The sequence below is a fragment of the Fulmarus glacialis genome, unplaced genomic scaffold, assembly GCF_000690835.1.
Source record: "Fulmarus glacialis isolate BGI_N327 unplaced genomic scaffold, ASM69083v1 scaffold15436, whole genome shotgun sequence".
NCBI lineage: Eukaryota > Metazoa > Chordata > Aves > Procellariiformes > Procellariidae > Fulmarus > Fulmarus glacialis.
Window position 1 is genome coordinate 18,869 of NW_009217648.1, and position 17,695 is coordinate 36,563.

The 17,695-nt window shown below is 45.9% G+C and overlaps 1 protein-coding gene across 1 annotated transcript; it reads right to left on the minus strand.

Annotated features, from left to right (window-relative positions):
• Nucleotides 1-40: 40 nt before the first annotated feature.
• KIAA1467 (KIAA1467 ortholog) lies at nt 41-15,418 on the minus strand (the record flags this gene model as incomplete). The annotated part of the gene is made up of 12 exons (XM_009579758.1): nt 41-337; nt 763-989; nt 2,685-2,802; nt 3,412-3,567; nt 3,798-3,879; nt 7,320-7,463; nt 8,124-8,265; nt 8,624-8,771; nt 9,456-9,586; nt 11,116-11,304; nt 13,962-14,060; nt 15,026-15,418. Coding segments are annotated over 12 exons (1,835 nt in total), but the record flags the coding sequence as incomplete, so codon positions are not given.
• Nucleotides 15,419-17,695: the final 2,277 nt, after the last annotated feature.

A 17,695-nucleotide genomic window follows, 5' to 3' on the forward strand; every position in this document is an offset into this window, starting at 1 on the left:
CATATATATATATATAAAAAAACCCTTCGCTCTATGTGTATATATATATATATGTATATAAATTCTAAATTCACATTTCCGTGTTACCTGGAAGGAAGCATGCAAGAACGGCATATGGAGGGGGAGACGCTGAACAAGGTTTCTCTGGTACAGGACAAGTCTGCCTAGGACAAACCTGCCTCCAGCAGCATCCCCCAGAGAGCTGAAGAAAGGGGGAGTGCTTTTAGCCCCCATCCCCTCTACACAGTAGTTTTCCTGAAGATCCACAGAGCAGCTTCCTGTATTCCCCATATAGGCCACAGGTCCAACCAAAATCTGAGGAACCACCAGGCTAGAGCTAGAGAAAGAAAGGCAAACAAAAACTAAAGCCAAAACCTATTATCATCTAGTCTGGTAGACAAAAGTGGTAATTCACAGGTCAGCAACTGAACCTGGGCACCACTACATGGAGAACCCTTGTTTGCCCATATCAAAACAAGTGATCTCTGTCCCACATCTCTGTTCCCTCTGTGAGCCTGTCAGTCCTTTATGATCATCATCCCTGGTTCTTTCTAAGATCCCCCTCCTTATCCAACTGCCAAAGTACAACTGGGCCTCACAATCTGTCCAGCTTATGCCCAAAGGGGCAGCCATCTTGCAAACAGTCTCTTTGCATCCCACCAGTCTCTTTGCATCCCAAAGAGCACCTAACTGTGTCTGTAGGGAAGAGATCAGATGTTTTCAAAGGCCTGGATTTCATTAGGGATTCCTGCGCAATCTCACCTTCTGAGGAAAGTCAACAAATTTCAGCCGGGCAAGAAATCGCCTCACTTCTCCACGGCTAATTTTGGGAGTGGTGGTGTCCTTTAGCCACACCATTCGACCTTGACTCATCATGGCCCACTTCAGGCCCAGCTTGCTGACTGAGAGAAATCCTGGCTGTTTTTCAGAGGTTGCAGTTGTTGTCACAGTGATGTGAAATGCATCCTTCTGGAGATCATTAATTCCAACTGGTCCATCAGAAAAGGGAGAGAAAATATTGGTGAGGAGTAAAAGATTATGTTTCTTCCAAAAGAAATCTTACAGTCTTTACTCAGTCAAAACATCCACTGGACTGAGGGTATATTCAGTCTGACTTTACAATTGCATGTACCTTAGTTAATCAGGGAGAATGATTTTAAGTTAAAATTTTTCCATGGAAATAAACTGAAATTTAGATCAGAAATGGAAGGGATTGGTTCCACGTGATGTTTTTGAGCTTGACATAGGAGATGCACATATTTCAGTAATGCAGTTCACTTTCAGAGAGCTTTCCTTCCCACACCTGTTAGCAGATACTGTTCTAGCTCTGTAGAAGGGGAAACTGATAAAGCACGGGCAAGTTAGTTCACTCCAGGTATTCGAGAATGATCTGTACAGACCTCAGAAATTCCCTCTAAAAATTATATTCTATTTGTTCTTGACTGAGCTGTGTTTTTGATACAAATCCAGTTAAGATGGTCTTGTGGTTTAATCCGGCAGGCAGCCAAACACCACACAGCCACTCGCTCACTCCACCCCCTCTGCAGGGGAATGGGGGCGAGAATCAGGGAAAAAAGTAAAATTCGTGGATTGAGATAAAGACTTGATTGATTTCTGTTAATGGAACAGAAAAGGAAGGGAAAATAATGATAATAATAATAATGATAGAATATACAAAATGAGTGATGAACAATGCAATTGCTCACCACCCGCCGACGGACGCTCAGCCACTCCCCGAGCAGCGATCGCTGCCCCCCAATCAATTCCTCCTGGCTTTATACTGAGCATGATGTCATATGGTATGGAATACCCCATTGCCCAGTTGGGTCAGCCGTCCTGGCTATGCTCCCTCCCAGCTTCTTGTGCACCTGGCAGAGCATGGGAAGCTGAAAAGTTCTTGACTCAGCGTAAGCACTACTTAGCAACAACTAAAACATCAGTGTGTTATCAACATTATTCTCATACTAAATCCAAAACACAGCACTATACCAGCTACTAGGAAGAAAATAAACTCTATCCCAGCCGAAACCAGGACAGATGTATTGCTATGTAGCAGCTTTTCTATACTTCCTGGCCTACTGGACTCAGTGGTAGATGAACTGATCTTTTATCCCACATCATGCCATGCTCAACAGGCTGGCTGTTGGTTGAACTGCTTTAGAAAGAGCAAGGAAATCCAACAGGGACTGTACAATCTTGTATAGATGTTAAGTCCAGATCTACTTTTCCCTGAAAACACACGTTTAAATATTTTGGATTCCCCCTTTCAAAAAGAAAGAGGAAGAAGCAGCACAGCTGCTATTCCAGAGAGCAGGAAATGGCCAACAAATGCAGAAGTGTATCTGAGGTGACAGAGAAAAGTTTCATAGTGATTCTTCATGCACCGCCTTAAATCATAAATAGCTCCATGGAAAGCCAGGGAACTTCTCTGGTGTAAAACAAGCATGAAATCAAACTCGGACCTTTCCTTGCTTAAACTTGTGCAAGAAACTTGGTGGGTCTTTTATTTGCAAAGAAGGGGCTGGACAGGACCTTCCTTCAGGAGGAAGATGAATCTTATTTCCCACTGCTGGCCTATGTGTGGTGGACCTCAGGTGCTACGTTTAAAGGCACAACTACACCCCATTGTTTCTCACAGCAACCTTTCTTCTAGCCTCGGTAGTTTCTGCTCCATTTGTACTCACCTGCTGAAGCAATGACTTTGTCTGTTGCATTGGTGAGGTCCAAAAGGACTGCAGGAAAAACAGGATGGAGGAGATAGAGGTGGTGCAGCCCTGGGCGCTCAGGTCTGGGACCAGGTTGCTGTTGGAACGAAGGACACACAAAAATGTTACAGCTGGCTAGCAAAGAGGAGTCTAGCTTTGGCAAAGAAATACAGTTTTCTGACACTGCATTGTCTTTACATGGATCAGAGAATCAAAAACTTTATGGTTTTACAGAGATTAAATCCTGCAAAGTTTTTTTTCTAAAACAGAATTTGCTCCACAACTTCTGTTTGGTAAGGTTGAGATCTGGCTCTGTCAAAGCCAGTTTGATGGGCAAAGCTACAGTCTGGAAGTTTGAGTCTCCATGCTGACTTGTGTGACTGCATGCAGAGAAGCACAACTCTGGGGCTGGGAACAAATCTGCAGTAAAAGTATCTCAGTGTTGCAGAAAAAAATGAAATTCACAAAGAAAGTTTTGGTTTTGTGGACACGAACTTTCCGTCAATAAAGCTTTCTGGTGAAGAATTTGCACACAAAACCTCCTGTGTTCAGGCTCAGAGAAGTCAGAGTCAGAGCAAGAGGCAAAGATGTCCCTGACAGCCTTCTTATATGGCAGGTTTAAAGTTCAATTACATTAGGAATAAAAGACAGAGACTGCATGTGCCTCACACAGAAACCTCAAAGTGAAGAAAGGATGCTTGCTCACCAAACTTTGTAACACAGGCTGTGCTTCATCAGCCCAGAAGAGAAAAACAGACTTCTTGTCCAAAGTCATGACTGACAGTGCATCAAGTTGTTGCTTCTGCCACGGGAGTTCCTGGTTCCAAACAGGGAGGCCAGATTTGCCGTCTATCACCACCACCTCAAAGCAGGGGAGAGATCTAGCATTAATGGGTGTCCAGGTGTGGGCGTAGAGAGAGACCCCTTGCAGTGGCATGGCCTGTGCTGTTCCCTTTCATGCCTGTGGCCACACAGTGATGAGTGTCAGCCACAGAAATGGGAAGAACGAGGAGCAGGGAATGATTGTCCCTTCCTACCCAACTTCCCTCACTCCTGTGCTGCCACTGCCCTCCTTGTCTTCACTTGTTTTACCTTTTTGTTCCCATCTCCGGTCTGTGCTTGCAGCATGAAGTCCAGAGTTTGGTCAGCACTGAAGTAACCTGGTACAGGCTGGCTGCAAATTTGGAAAAAGAAACACTCAGCCCCACGGCAGAAAAACAGGGATTTCAGATGGAGGCAGCACAGTTGCTTTCATCCTCCATTCTGCCTCTTAAAAAGGCAAGATTTGCCATGCTAAATAAGATCTTTCACCCACTCAGAACTGTTCTGCTGTCAGGAACCATTTGTTGGTGGATCACAAAAGTGAAAAATGATCAAGCAGCCCATGGTGCTTGTTAGCCATTCTTCAGAGTTGTCTGTGTGGCGGGCATCCCTTGCTGGGCTGTACAGACATCTGTTTATCACCCTGTGACATGACTCTGTATTATTCTTTCCTTAGCATGAAAACCTGTACAGTTTTGCTACGGTCTTAAAAAATTACCCAGCCCTTTCAAAATGCATCGGCAGATTTCACCTCCTGCTGAATTTCCCAGGCTGCCTTAGCTGTGTGAAATGGCTCTTAATATACTCACCATTAATGTCAGCCCATGATTCTTTGTTTTCTTACTGCTGGCAGTTTTACAAGCCTTTTTATAACCTTCAGCAGTTTAAATGAAGTCCCCTCTCATCCTCTCCCTTCTGGGTGACATAACACTATTACTTGAATCTCTCTCATTATAACTGTTTTCTAACCATCTTGCTTGCCTTTGGCTTTCTGAGTCTTATCTCTGTCTTCCTGAAATTCACCACAGCTAGACACAAGGTTCTAAATAAGCACAAATGGTTCCTCAAAATTCACAGAATCAGAGATTTTATGGCAAGGCAGGATCATCAGAATATGTCTTCCCTCCTCTTGTTTATGACAGATTGCTGTATTTCACCCAATTAACCAAGTATCAGTAGGCTGACTTTGACTAGATCTACCAGCCATGAGGCTTGCTACAGAAATACAAAGATGAGACGAATTCATCACTTTCCATAACAGTCAGTTCTAATGATTAATCTCACCCAAAGAAACATGCCTGCATTTTCATTTTCTTGAACATGAATGGTTTTCGCTCCAAGGCACTTGCTCTTGCTACAGCAAGATTAAAATGCATGTTAGCTCCTATTACTTACACACGCTTATGAACTCACCTCTCAGGCTTCTCTTTGATCACATAAACCCACTGATTTAAATATTCCATGCTAAAGCATTTTTTCCAGCCCTTCTCTCCATTTTTTTCCAGCTTCCCCTTTAAAATGTGCATACCAGAATGGCTCCTGAACAGCAATGCCACAGCACAGCAGTGGCTTGACTATTTATACTTACTACATCAAACAATGTCATTCGCTTTACAGACACCTTTGGCAACCAGAACCAATGCTTTCAAGGCAGCATCATGGGAGACTCCTATAGCTTGAAAGCTCTCCAGTAGCAAAAGGAAGTATTAGGTAGTTCTATCCTGTGGGCACAAACTTAAAACCTCTCCTAAAGTGCCTCTTCTCATGTCCCTTATGGGCTACAGTCAGCGGCTGATCCCACAAACTAAATGCAGACAGACGTATGTATTTTAGATGCTACCAATCAACTGAAAAATCCCCTGGGCACTTTCTCAAATGAACCAGAAGGCTAGTAATTATTCCTGCCCAACAATAATCCCCACAGCAACCTGCTATTAATCCTCTCTCATCTGAAACATCCATTTACAACACAATTTTCAACTGCTTACTCAATTTCATGGTCTCTGAACTTCACCCTTGTTTTATGACTACTGATTCTCCTTTATGGTTTTCCAAGGATCTTGTCAAAAGCTATCTGGAAATGCAGCACATCTGCAGCAGCCAGGTTGTTCTTTTTCAGAGACTGTTCCCAAAGGGCTGGACTCAGTCTGCCTGCCTGGATTGATGTGCTTGGGGCAGGTTTACCCAGGAAAAGGGGAGCGCTCAGCTGGCTCTTTAAGCTTTGTCTGATGAGGAACTGGGTTTTCGTCTGTTTGACTCTGTGGTGATACCCCCGAGCTGAATTTGTCCCCCAGCCTGTGTTGCTTAAGCAGAACTTCTCTAAGCCCTAAAAAAAAAAATACCCTCTTAAATAAATACTTGTCCACAATATATTCAGTCTACCAGATTTCGTCTTTCTTAACTCTGAGAAGACAAGCAGTCCAGGACTTCAGCACAGTGGCCTTGAACAAGGATTGCTTTCATTATTTTTCAATGCCTATCTGGCAGCTCCTGTACACATGTTGTACTCTGTCCCTTGGGAGGTCACAGAACCAGAAAAAACAGGGCTGGAGCGCAGCAACCTGGAATACTAGTTGCCCAGAGAGGTTGTGGAGTCTCCATCCTTGGAGATATTTAAAACCTGACAGCACACAGCCCTGAGCAACTTGCTCTAGCTGAGCCTGCTTGAGCAGGTAGGTTGGACAAGTCAATCTCCAGAGGTGCCTTCCAACCTCAACAACACTGTGATTCTGTGAATGGAACAGGTAAAGCAGTTTTCAACCCTTCTTGATCTGAACCCATAGACATTTTCCAATTCATTAGTGGGTCCACTTAGAAATTTCTTGTGTATAACTCATTTTACAGCATCTATGAATTGGCTTTGCTTAGGCAGTATTCACCCCTTAAACTAGACCCGTATCCAGAAGTCTGCAGACTCTGGGCCCAAAACACTTTTAGTCCACCTCCTTTCCCCATAGCACGATCAACTAGCCATAAGCCATTCCTAAAGCCATTGCTTATGACACCCATCAGCCCTCAAGAATGTGGACAATATCAAACCTAGCTGAACACTGATTTTTTTTTGCTTAATGAAATTCCAATGCCTTCTTCCTATAGATGGTCTTGACAGTCAGGTAACACTGAGCTGAGAGCTGCTTTCTTTCCTCTAGATAGCAGAGCAAGCAATTTGTTTCCCACATAATTTCCCTCAACTGTGCCCAACTGCCCTTTGCAAATACTTGATACTGGGCAAGCTGAAATTGCTGGTTATTATCAACCCACGAGATCTGGCAAATTACTTAATTTCCATGTGTGAAATTAGAGGATGAGCAGTATTATTTTAAGGTTTACATTTAGTATAGATGGTGTGCTGTCTGCCATCAGAGTGCTTATTATCAGCTTTCAAGGAACGTTAAGATCTGTGGGCCATACTCAGACACCTTCTCTAAATACTTAACATCACTAATGCAACTGCTCCTCTCCACTGAACTGGCAAGCGGCAGCCCTGGACACCAGTCATCTGAATTCCAATGCCACAGCATTCCCATGACATCAATGTTGGGTACCTAAATCAAGCCCCTTATTTGTGATCACTCACAAGCACACAGCTCAGGTTTCCAGCCTTATGTTCCTTGCTCCCCCTGCCCCCCTCACTTCCTCAGTGATGCATCTGCACATCTCCAGTTCCTAGATTTCTCTGTAGACTTGGAGAATTCTTCTCAATTGCTTTCTAAGGAGCACACGTACTTACAAGTGAAAGGCAGGAAATGGTACAGGAAGAAATAGAACAGAAAAATGTTCTCAGTATGTAACCTGCTGATGTTCTGCAGTTCCAGGGTCCAGCGGGGCTCCAGGTCCTGTCCCCGCAGTAGGATCAAGCTCTCCTTGGTTGTGATGAGCAGGTTGCTGCAGTTTGTGTCAGGTGTCTTCATCGTCTGCAGGAAGTCAACACCCCCACTAGGACAAATGGAAAGCAGAGAGGAGATTCCGAGGCTTGTATCTGCACATCTCAGCACTGGCTGCCTGTCCACAGGCAATTCATCCTACCTAAGATTTGAACTGTTCTTGGAGAAGCCCATCTTTTCGCCAGTGATGGAGCTTAGCTTAGCTTAGCCCACTTCAGTTAAGTGGACTAAATTCAAGTGTGGGGTCTTCTGAACATCTTGAGTTGCTATAAAAAGCATGGAGTTTAGGGGTTCACATTTTTTCCCTCCCTTTATTCCTATCCAGGCTGACCTTGACCACAATTTGGCAGTAAAGAAGAAGGAGCTGAGAAATCCAGGCCCACAATGCTGTACACAGATTGAGCTTCCCAAAGGGACTCCATTAGCTGGGAACACCTTTTTTTTTTTTCCTCCAGGTATGCATAGGGGGTGGAAGAAAGGAACAAGGAGCAGGAGAAGCAAAGGACTCCCTTTTATCATACTCCGCACTTCTTTTGCTAGGACAACCACAGCAAAGGGAGGAAACAATGGGTTCCCCAGAGTGCTGTTATCAACTGGACAATGAAAAGAAGGACAGTATTGAAGTAGAAGGGACCATCTCTAGGAGCACTAAGAGGTGCCTACGCTCCCCTTCCTCTCCCAGCAGAAGCAAGAGGACATGTCCATCTCCTACCTGTAAATGTCAATGAGCTCTGACAGATTGACAGATCTGCGCTTTTCCCACTCTGGCTCCTCCTGCTGCAGCATTGCAGGAAAGCTGTCCCGGTTTCTGGCTTGGGTAAAGATATCCCTCAGGGCAACTGCTTGAACATTACCTGCCAGGAAGAGTAAAGATGAAGAGTCCTGCCTGCAAAAGTTAACTCCCTAGTAACATGGAGGGTCCTTGGAACCACTGCAATAGAACCACTGTGGTAGAAGGCAAAGAAATGCCCAGAGCTGGAACTTCCCTGGCATGATGTGCCTTTGGGAAACTCCAAGGTATTCCAGGCTAGCAGGTATTGGTGCTCCTGCACTTTTCCACACCATGGCAGTGAGACTTGTTCCCATGCCCTCTACTCCTACCTTTTACAGCAGAAGGCATGGTAGAAATATCCCAGGGACGCTCTGGGCCATTTTAGGTAAAATGAATGTTCTCACTAAGATGAAGTGCTGGAGAGGCAAGGTGCATCTTACCAAAACCAAACAGGATGTAGATGGCTCCCCGGCTGGTGATGTGGACTTGGGGGCCAATCACTTTCCCTTCTCCATTGGTGCTGTACTTCACAGGCCCACCCAAAGCAGTCCCAGTCTTTCCTGACACCAAGATGAAAAACACATCAAGCTGCAAAGAGAGAGATGTAGAGATTTTTAGCAGTGCTTTCAGGCACTTGTGCTCTCAGAATCTTCCCCGGTCCCCACAGCATGAAGCTCCATTGCTCTTTCCCCCCACAGCAAGGTCTAGCTAGTGGTCTCTTTCTCTTTGCTCAGTCTGGCTTCCTGGGCGTCTTACATTCACGCTTTTCTCTTGACTGCAAATGCATCAAAGATGGAAGGGACTTCAAAAACCTGAACTCCTCTAACAACATTAATGCTAGAATTGTGGGGAGGGATGAGCATAGAGGAAATCTGCATCTGAATTAATCCCACAAGTATTTGTTTCTTTTGGATAAGCTGAATGCTCCTTTCTCCAGAGATCTATCTCAACATGGCTCCCTACACTGCTGCTAAACACTCCCTTCAAACCAAGCCTTCACTGAACAGAAACAGGTAATTCTCAAGTCTCAGCCAGGGGTAAATAATGACCCTTCTGTTCATTCCCAGCTGACAAGAAATGCAGGTAGTGTCATTACTGCTTGATCTCACTGCTCTGACCTATTGAAAAAAAAAGGGTGCTTTTCAGGGAAATCTAAGGGAATGAAAACTGGGGGCTCTTGCAGCTGCTGTTACAGCCTTTCCACATCAGGCTCCCTGTTCTTCCTCTAGATAGTCAAGGTCCTTTCAAACCTTGAGCAGGGATATACTGTACCTGTGTCTCTTTGAGAGCCAGTACAACAATATCCCTAATCCCATCTCCATCTACATCTGGAAGAGTTGCAGCCGGTGCAGCCAGGATCCCACTTGAAAGGTGGATGGAGTTCAGAGTCCAGATGGTCTTGCCTGCGGGAAGAACAGGATGAAAGAGACCTGTAGCACTTGGGGAAACAGGGGGCAGCCCCAGAGAGTTCCACAAAACCTTCTTGAAGGAGGGAGCAAGAGAGGTTGTTTCCCCCATTCTCTGAGAAGAAGAAAGACAAGCCTACAAACTGGGACAAGCTGCAGTGGGAAGCAAAGTTCTTCCCCTAGCATTTCTTCAGATTGTCTTTGAGTCGTGCCTCAAGTCCTGCTGTGCTTCCTTCTTAGCATCTCTATAGAAAGACCTGAGCCCAAAACAATTCCTGAAATAGCAGAGAATATTTGAGGTTCATTCTTGGAAGAAGAACCTAAATGAGAGTGCTGCTCTGCAGGATAGCAGTTGTTTTCCTCAGCCAGCAGAAAAGCCTGTAGGTAGATGCCAGGAAAGGGAACAGATGGGCAGTTCTGATACTCAAAGTGCAAATCTGTGTCTCAGTTAAATTCCCAGCAGCAAACAGCCACTCCAGCATGGCATGCTCACTCCACCTCCGGGTGAAAGCATGTTAGCAGACATGATGTCAAATGGTTCATCAAATGGGTCAGCAGTCCAGCATGGACCCAGCTGGAAACTCAGTAAAACCTGATTTGCAAATTGGCAAATAAACACCCAAAAAAAGGCAAAATGAAATTCAATGCTTTTACTTTTCCATGATTCTTTTGCCAACACTTCTGCTTTTTCAATCAGAGTTTAAAAATGCTTTTCGGCTGCTGCTGCTGTGTAGGATAGGGTTTGTCCCTGCATGACAAAGGAAACAAAAGGCCAGACCTGCAAATGCTTGTGCACATTAATAACACTACTATTGATGGTAAAGGAGACAGCCTATGGTCCTGTCCATGCAAACACTGCACGAGTAATTTGGTCCCTAAAAGCATTTGAAAGGTAAGTGCTGCTGCTCATTGACTGGATCTGGCACTTAAAACCAAGGTTTCTTGTATGTGTCCATTTTCTGTTCTGATTCCAAAAACATCCTTATACTTACCTATGAATATTTCTGCCAGTGAATTAATGTGGTAGAACAAACAGCAATCAGAGAATGGAGGGACACATGATCAAGTGATTAAAAATGCAATATTCATTCACATCTAATCAATTCTTCTATAGGCCTAATTTCTCTGGAAGGTTTCCTGGCTGTAGCACATGTCCTTATATAACTTTGCCAAGAACGGTGTTCAGCTTTTCAGTGCTGTTACGTAGGTGCTGAATTGTACTAACAGCTCAACGTTGATGAGAACAGACCTTACATATCCTTTATGCCATGGGGATGCTACAGCATAAGATTAACACTTTGAAATGTTCTGAGATGGTAGGATGAAGATGCTGCCACAGTGCAGCAATGGTTTGGATTCTCTTATCCTGTGTAACTAGAAACTCATTAGTGTTTTGACTCCTTCCTGTGTGTCACTAGATAACAGCCACCATGAAGTGCCAGCTCTGAATCATTCATGCTTATTAGTCGTTTAAAGAAAACAAAAAAGCAGTAGCATATTTCTAATATGCTGGTAGTTGACTCTACCTGTGGAGGCACTGAGAAGGCTGAGGAATTTTGATGTTCCTGTAACAAGGCAGACGGGCTCTGCAGGTGCCCCCAGTGACAGCCCTTTGCACTGCAAACTCCGAGTCTCCTCTGGAAGCTGGATGGACCACAAGGTGCTGCCATTCATACCAGAAAGGGCCACCACAGTTACGGAGGGCCTAGAGACACCTGGAAGAGGCAGGAAAGAGAGAGTGAAATCTCTTGGCATCAGAGGCTATGTCCATGCTGCTTTTGGCCTTTGCACTTGAGTTCCAGCTCTAGCTCCTTGAGCTGAGTGGCTTAAGCCAGCCACATCCACACTGCCTGAAAGCAAAGGTCAAATCCCACCCCATGGCTGAGCCTCTCTGCCTGCAGAGCCCAGCAGTGATCTCCAGAGAAGTTGGGCTGTCAGCCAACAGTGTAGACAATCATGGAGATTGGACCTGAGCTCACAGCAAGAAATGAGGTCAGCTGGGCACAGAGGAACCAAGATCCTGGGGACAACCTGCTCAGTTGTGCTGACTTCCTAGTGTGAAATGCACTGCTGTCAAACCAAACTGATCCTTCTGATCCCCTCTCCCCCAAGACAATGGCTAGCACCAAGGGGAAACCTTAAGTGACTCCCACGGCAGATGCCACCTCATGTGAAAGTCCTGGGTTGTTTGTAATTCTGGAGCAGCAGAAGGTGATTGGCCATCTGAGAGCTTTTTCCTTTGTTTTCCAAACGAGTTTTATTATTGTGAAAAACAGACTGAATGCAACCAATTGGTGTAATTCAGGAGTCTTTTCCCAATTCACCAGTTAGCACAAAATAATTGTAAAAAAAAAGTGCTCTACGCTGTTTCAACTGGCTGTTGGCTCTGATTCCAAATGTGAGCAACTTTTAGCTCAGCCTGCCCTCAGAGATAATTGTGGTTACTGTAATCTCCACCTGGTATGTTCATATCACAATTTAAGATGAACTCCCATACATTTCAAAATAACAACAGTCCCAGCTAACTCCTGTCTTACTAGCAAAACAACATGTGACCTGACTACGCAAAGGGCGTATCTGGGCCATTGGCTAAAAGCAAGTCTGAGTCCACTCTCTAATTCAAACTCACTCTCTTCTCAAACTGAAAGTCATCGTGCTTATGCTAAGGGGTTGTCCCAGCCCAAGTTCTCTTCATTGGGTTGGCAGGGACCAAGAACAACTAACTCCTGAATGCAGCTCACAGCTGTTGTGTGTACAAGCTGGAGAAACAGCTAACAATGTCATAGCTTACTCCATCAGGTACCTGTCCCAAGCTTATTTCTACTTGACACTATGTCAATGCTTTCAGCACAAGCCTCAGGAGGGTTGATTTCCAGCTATGTGGGTTTAGGATTGTGATGTGCTTACACCTGCTTTAGTGTCTGCTTTTTGTCTTCCAGCACAGTTATAGCCCAGGATGCAGCTAGGTATGACTAGTTTCATTCAGAGCATGCTGAGAACTGTACGTATGTCTGCAATGAAAGCTAAATAAAATGCAATGGCAAAATATAGAACGCAAGGACAACCTCTACAAACTGAATGCAGCCTTTACATCAACAACATCTCCCTCTTTCACTTTCTTTTTTAACTTACTCTACAGTTTTCTCTCTGCTTATAGGTTTCTTTCTATAGGACTTGCTGTGAAATACCAAGGGCCTTCCTTGGGCCATGGAAAATCAGCATTTTCCCTATCCTCTAACTATATTTTTACTACCCTACTCTCTGAAGAGCCAAGGCATTTTGCTCTCACAAGAGTTCTCTTCAGGCTGTGCAACGTATGCTTGCTCCCTGAATATGTCTCTGAGACTGAACAGATTCACGTAATCTCAGGTGATGCCAGGCTGGGCAGACGCAATACAGCAGGCAGCTGGGAACCTCCAGGGCTGCAGAAGCCCAGTGCAAAAGGATGCCACCAGACTTGGCAGCCCCTGTGTAACAATGGCCAGTATCAGCAGGCTGCTGCTATGTTACCTGAGGGGTGTGAGGGTTAACAGAGAAAGCAAAAGCAGCCAAGAGAAGGAAACAGGGTGATACCTGCTAAACAGCCAGACACAGTAGCTTCCCCACCATCAGCCAGTCTATTATATGTGAATTAACAACGATTTGGAGCCTGGCAAGTATATGGAGTGACCTGGAGAAAAAGGCAGCAAGGTGAGGGTATTTCCTGCAACACTGACCTACAGCTGCTCTAAAAAAATCCATAATGCTCCCTGTTGGCAAGCAACTGGCTAGTGCAAAAGAACCAGAGCACTCCAACAGTCAGCTCTGCCTTCACCGTTCCTGTTGCCGACTACCCTTGCTAATGACCAGGACACTGGACCACAGATCAGGAAAGAGTTGAGACTCTACCACCGAATCTCATCTGCAACCTTTGTCAAGCTGCTTCCCTTCTCTGTGCTTCCACCTCTGTGCCTGTAAAATGGAGGTAGTTAGACTGAGCTCTTTTGTGAAGGGCTCTGAGAGATAACAAGGAGGGGGAAAAAACCCACCTTATTTCTAATTGCTATTTGTAGAGCAGTGCTTTCTGATCACTTTATCTCTGCCCCCAAACCAAGTGCACAAATACAGGACAAAGAGATGGACTTGTCCCAAGATGATATAAGGGGAAATAGATGACGTTGACCCAACAGGTATAGGAGCAGTGGCTTGCAATGAAAATTATGAGCAGCATGACAAAGCACGGGCACAATACACCAGCCATTTTAAGGAACTTTGAAAACAGCAATGCAGTGGATTTGCAGTGACAGGAACTCTTCCTGTGCATACGACAAGCATACAAAGGTCCGAACTGACACGTACAGAAAGAGGAATGGAAAGGAACTGTGGTGCTCACCCATGACGCTAGCATTCATCAAGGCAGTGAAGACAATGAGGATGTCAGGGAGCCCGTCGCCGTTCACATCACACAGCTCCAGTGGGGATAACACACCACCTGCAACAGTCACAGAGAATCCCCACACTGTTGTCAAAAAGGCCACCCAGCCCATTTTCCACACTGGGAGAGGAGGGCTGGCCCAGAAAAGACTCATGGACAGCCAAGCCTCAGAGAGTCTGCTAGGGAACCACCAATGCCAGGCAGCTCACACCACAGCAAGATCTTTCATTGCATGGAAAGGCAGAAAAGTTGCATCTGGGTCAGAGAAAGGAAAGAGAAAATTGGAGGAGCTAACAGAAGAAGATTTCTGCTTCCCACTTCACTTTCTGAGGTGATGTGGGAGCCACATATCTTATGAAAGGCTTGGACTTGGAAGCCAGGGGCAGAAAGCAAGGCGGGAGAGACATACCTAGACGTGGCAGAAATTATTTCACCAACCACTGTTACAAACCAGTGTTACTTTACTGCAAAAGCCAGAAGGGGAGATACTTTAGAATGTTACCAGTGGCCCGTACAGGATGACAAAAGATCCCAAATGTTGATTTGTGGATTCAAGCAGGACAAGAAGACAAAAGAAATAAGGTTAGTTAAGCCATTAGAAGACACAAAGACTTCTATCCCTCTCCTCCCGAACACACCCACACACTTCAGCATGGAGGTGCTAGTGAAACCCAGGATGTAGAGAGGGAGGCGCTATGTTTTAAAGTGGCCTGGGCCATCTCCATCTGGACAGAGCACACCATCCGGACAAAAAGTCAGGATGGGAGAAGAGTAAAAATGTTTTTTGGTGTTGACAGAAACAAGATTTTGTGGCACTGTTATCTACTGATGCCAGATTTCACAGGCCTCAGCTTGAAGAGTGAGCAGGACACAGCCGCCTGTCTATTACCTCGGAGCATCTGCAGTGGTGAGGAAGGGCCTCTGCTCCGAGCTGGCTCTCCCAGATAGGTCTCTCCCGCCGATGCCCAGCCTGGGAGCTGCCACCTCCCCCATGCCAGATGCTGTTCCTGGGGCTTTCTCACCTGCTCCCTGACCTAGGTTGCGGTTCCAGGTGTTATGCAAGTCTCTAGGGGGACAGGGAATTAGAAATGCGCACACCAACACAAGAATCATCGAGATCACCACAGTGAGCAAAAAGATCGCTGTGCGCAGGTATGGCATGAGGGAGGGAGCAGCCTTCTGCTCCAAACTCCCAGCCGTCTCTGCAGGATAACCCTCGGGCGTGCTCTCTGACGTGTGCTGCTTTGTCATCCCAACCTCCACATCAGAGTCAGGGTCCTGCACCTCCCCCGGGGGGCTCTTGCCATTCTTGACCCCCCCGTTCTTCTGGATGTTGAGTACCAGGTCATCTTCACTTTCATCACTGTCAGCCTGAGTGAGGGGATCGTATTCCCCGAGGTCCGGGCTCTTCTTTCCTGAGGAAAGAGATGGAGAGAGACAATAAAGCATGAGTTCCTCGCTTTTGCAGGATCTCAGTGGAGAAAAGGCTGCAGTGGAGAGTTATACAGAAAGGACAACAGCGCAGTCTGCATTTTGCATGGATCCAAGTGAGGGGTGTGAGAGAAAAGACAGTTTACTCCATGTTTCAGAGTAGCAGCTGTAGGAGAAAAGATGTCGACAGTTTATTTCCCCAAGATAAAAGCGTATATATACAGTATCTATGTATATATACACACACATGTATGTATGTGTATATATATGGAATTCATGGCTGATTTAATTCTAATACTTTCCTGTTTGGTAATGAGACACACTGACATGAAGTCATGCTTAACGCTCTGAGTACCTAAACACTCAACACTCAGAGAGTAGCACTCTCTTGACTTCAGACTCCGAACTCCTTTAGCATTTGCCAGCCTCTAATCCCGACTCAGCCCCTCTTCACTTGTAGGCTGTGTTCTCTGAGGGGGCCTCCCTCTGCAACTCATTTTTCCCCTTCTCCTCCTGCCTGGTCCAAGCAGCACTGCTGCCTTCTAGTGTGCCACATCTGCTGTCCTGCTTCGTGAGGGATAGAAGGGATAGAGCACTGCACACGGTTTCTCTGCAGTGCTGGTAAAAATGGGTATCGGCCCCCTGAAGATGAAGGCAAAGGGATTTTGCCCTTTTGGGCCAGTTACACGCTGGTGTCTGAAGGGATCAGGGCTGCCCCTCTCAGACACCACCTTCTCTGCATGGCTCAGCACTGCGAGAGGGAGTGCTCCAGCCCGTGCAGTAGGAAACCACAGTGCTCCTGCTCTGTTCCTGCTCCCACCTGAGCCGACAGCTTGTGCTTGGCCTTGCCGAGACAGATAACTTAGTACCGATGCCTTCAGGTGGTGCTACAAGAAAGTAGCTTAGCTTTAAGTGTCTCCCCCACAGATGCCTGGGCACATGGATGACTTCTCCCCCAAGCCCTAGACAGTCGCAGGGAGTGTGATAAGGGCAGGTGCAGGGCCCAGTTGTACATACTGGCGTAAGGCCAGGGCCATCTGTTTATGGGGGCAGGCAGGATCACGCAGACTCACTGCCCTGAGCTACGAGTGGAGGATCACGTCTCAGGGAGCTGCCCTGCGCCACCAGGCTGGGCATGGAGCCATGGCCACTGCTCCGATGATTGCAGGGTCTCAGTCTATTTCTCTCTCTCTCCTATTCCAAGGTGGGACTTTGCTATCCCAGATATCTGCCTCATTTCCCTTCTCCTAAAGCTGACCTGACACAGGAGCTAACGTGTGCCCGAAGATGCTTGAAGTGATACATGCAAGGCATAAATAATAAGCAAAAATACGCAAGCTGTAATCACTCTCAGACACTAAGATGATGGGAAGGCTTTACAGAGTGGAAATTTAAGGGCTTTCATGATTATTCTTCCTGCATAAGATAATATGCCTTACTTCTGGTTTTCCTGTTAAAGGCAGACTCATAGATACAGACGTACTGTAGTATCTAGTTAGTGCAACACACCTATTTTGCATCACCTATAATCTATTTTGCAGCACGTGCATCTCATTTCTTTCTCATTTCTCACCCCATGAAAAGACCTTCACTTCCCCTTCCTGTACCACTTATAAATGATATTGAGTGTCAATTTTAGGATTTAAGAAAAACTGTCAATCCCACTAAAGGCCAAATGCCCCACACCAAGTGGAGCAGCCAGGACAACCCACCCACACTGAACAGAGGGAAATAAAGATATCCAACAAGATCACATATCTAAATCAGACCCTTCCCTTTTGAACTAGGGGCTTCTACAAAAGACTCATGTCAAAACAATCTGGTGCACACAGACACTCCAAAAAGCTGTTCCTTGTGGACGTAAAGCACCCAGCTAAAAGATACTACATTCCCATGGGACGGTCCGGTGTATCCCTGTGAGACACTGCATTGTTTCACATAGATCTGCCCTAAACATGCGTTCAAAGTGTGGGCTTCCTGAAAGGAAGACGTGGTAACCTTGGCTCCATCCTGTGAGCAGCACAGAAGGCCACCGACCTCAGTGGCACACAGCTCTTTGCTCAGAGGTTGCAGTGACAGCGCAGTGTGAATTTCCCAGATGTCTACACAGTAAGTTGTGCTGACAAGTTGCTGAAAGACCACTCAGCGAAAACAAGAAATTCCAGAGAGGACTCGCTGGCAGGGCGTTTGCAGCTTCTCGCTACGGATCCAGATGTGCCAGTTCAAGTCAGGTCAGAGTGGTATGAAAAGCAAATGATGCT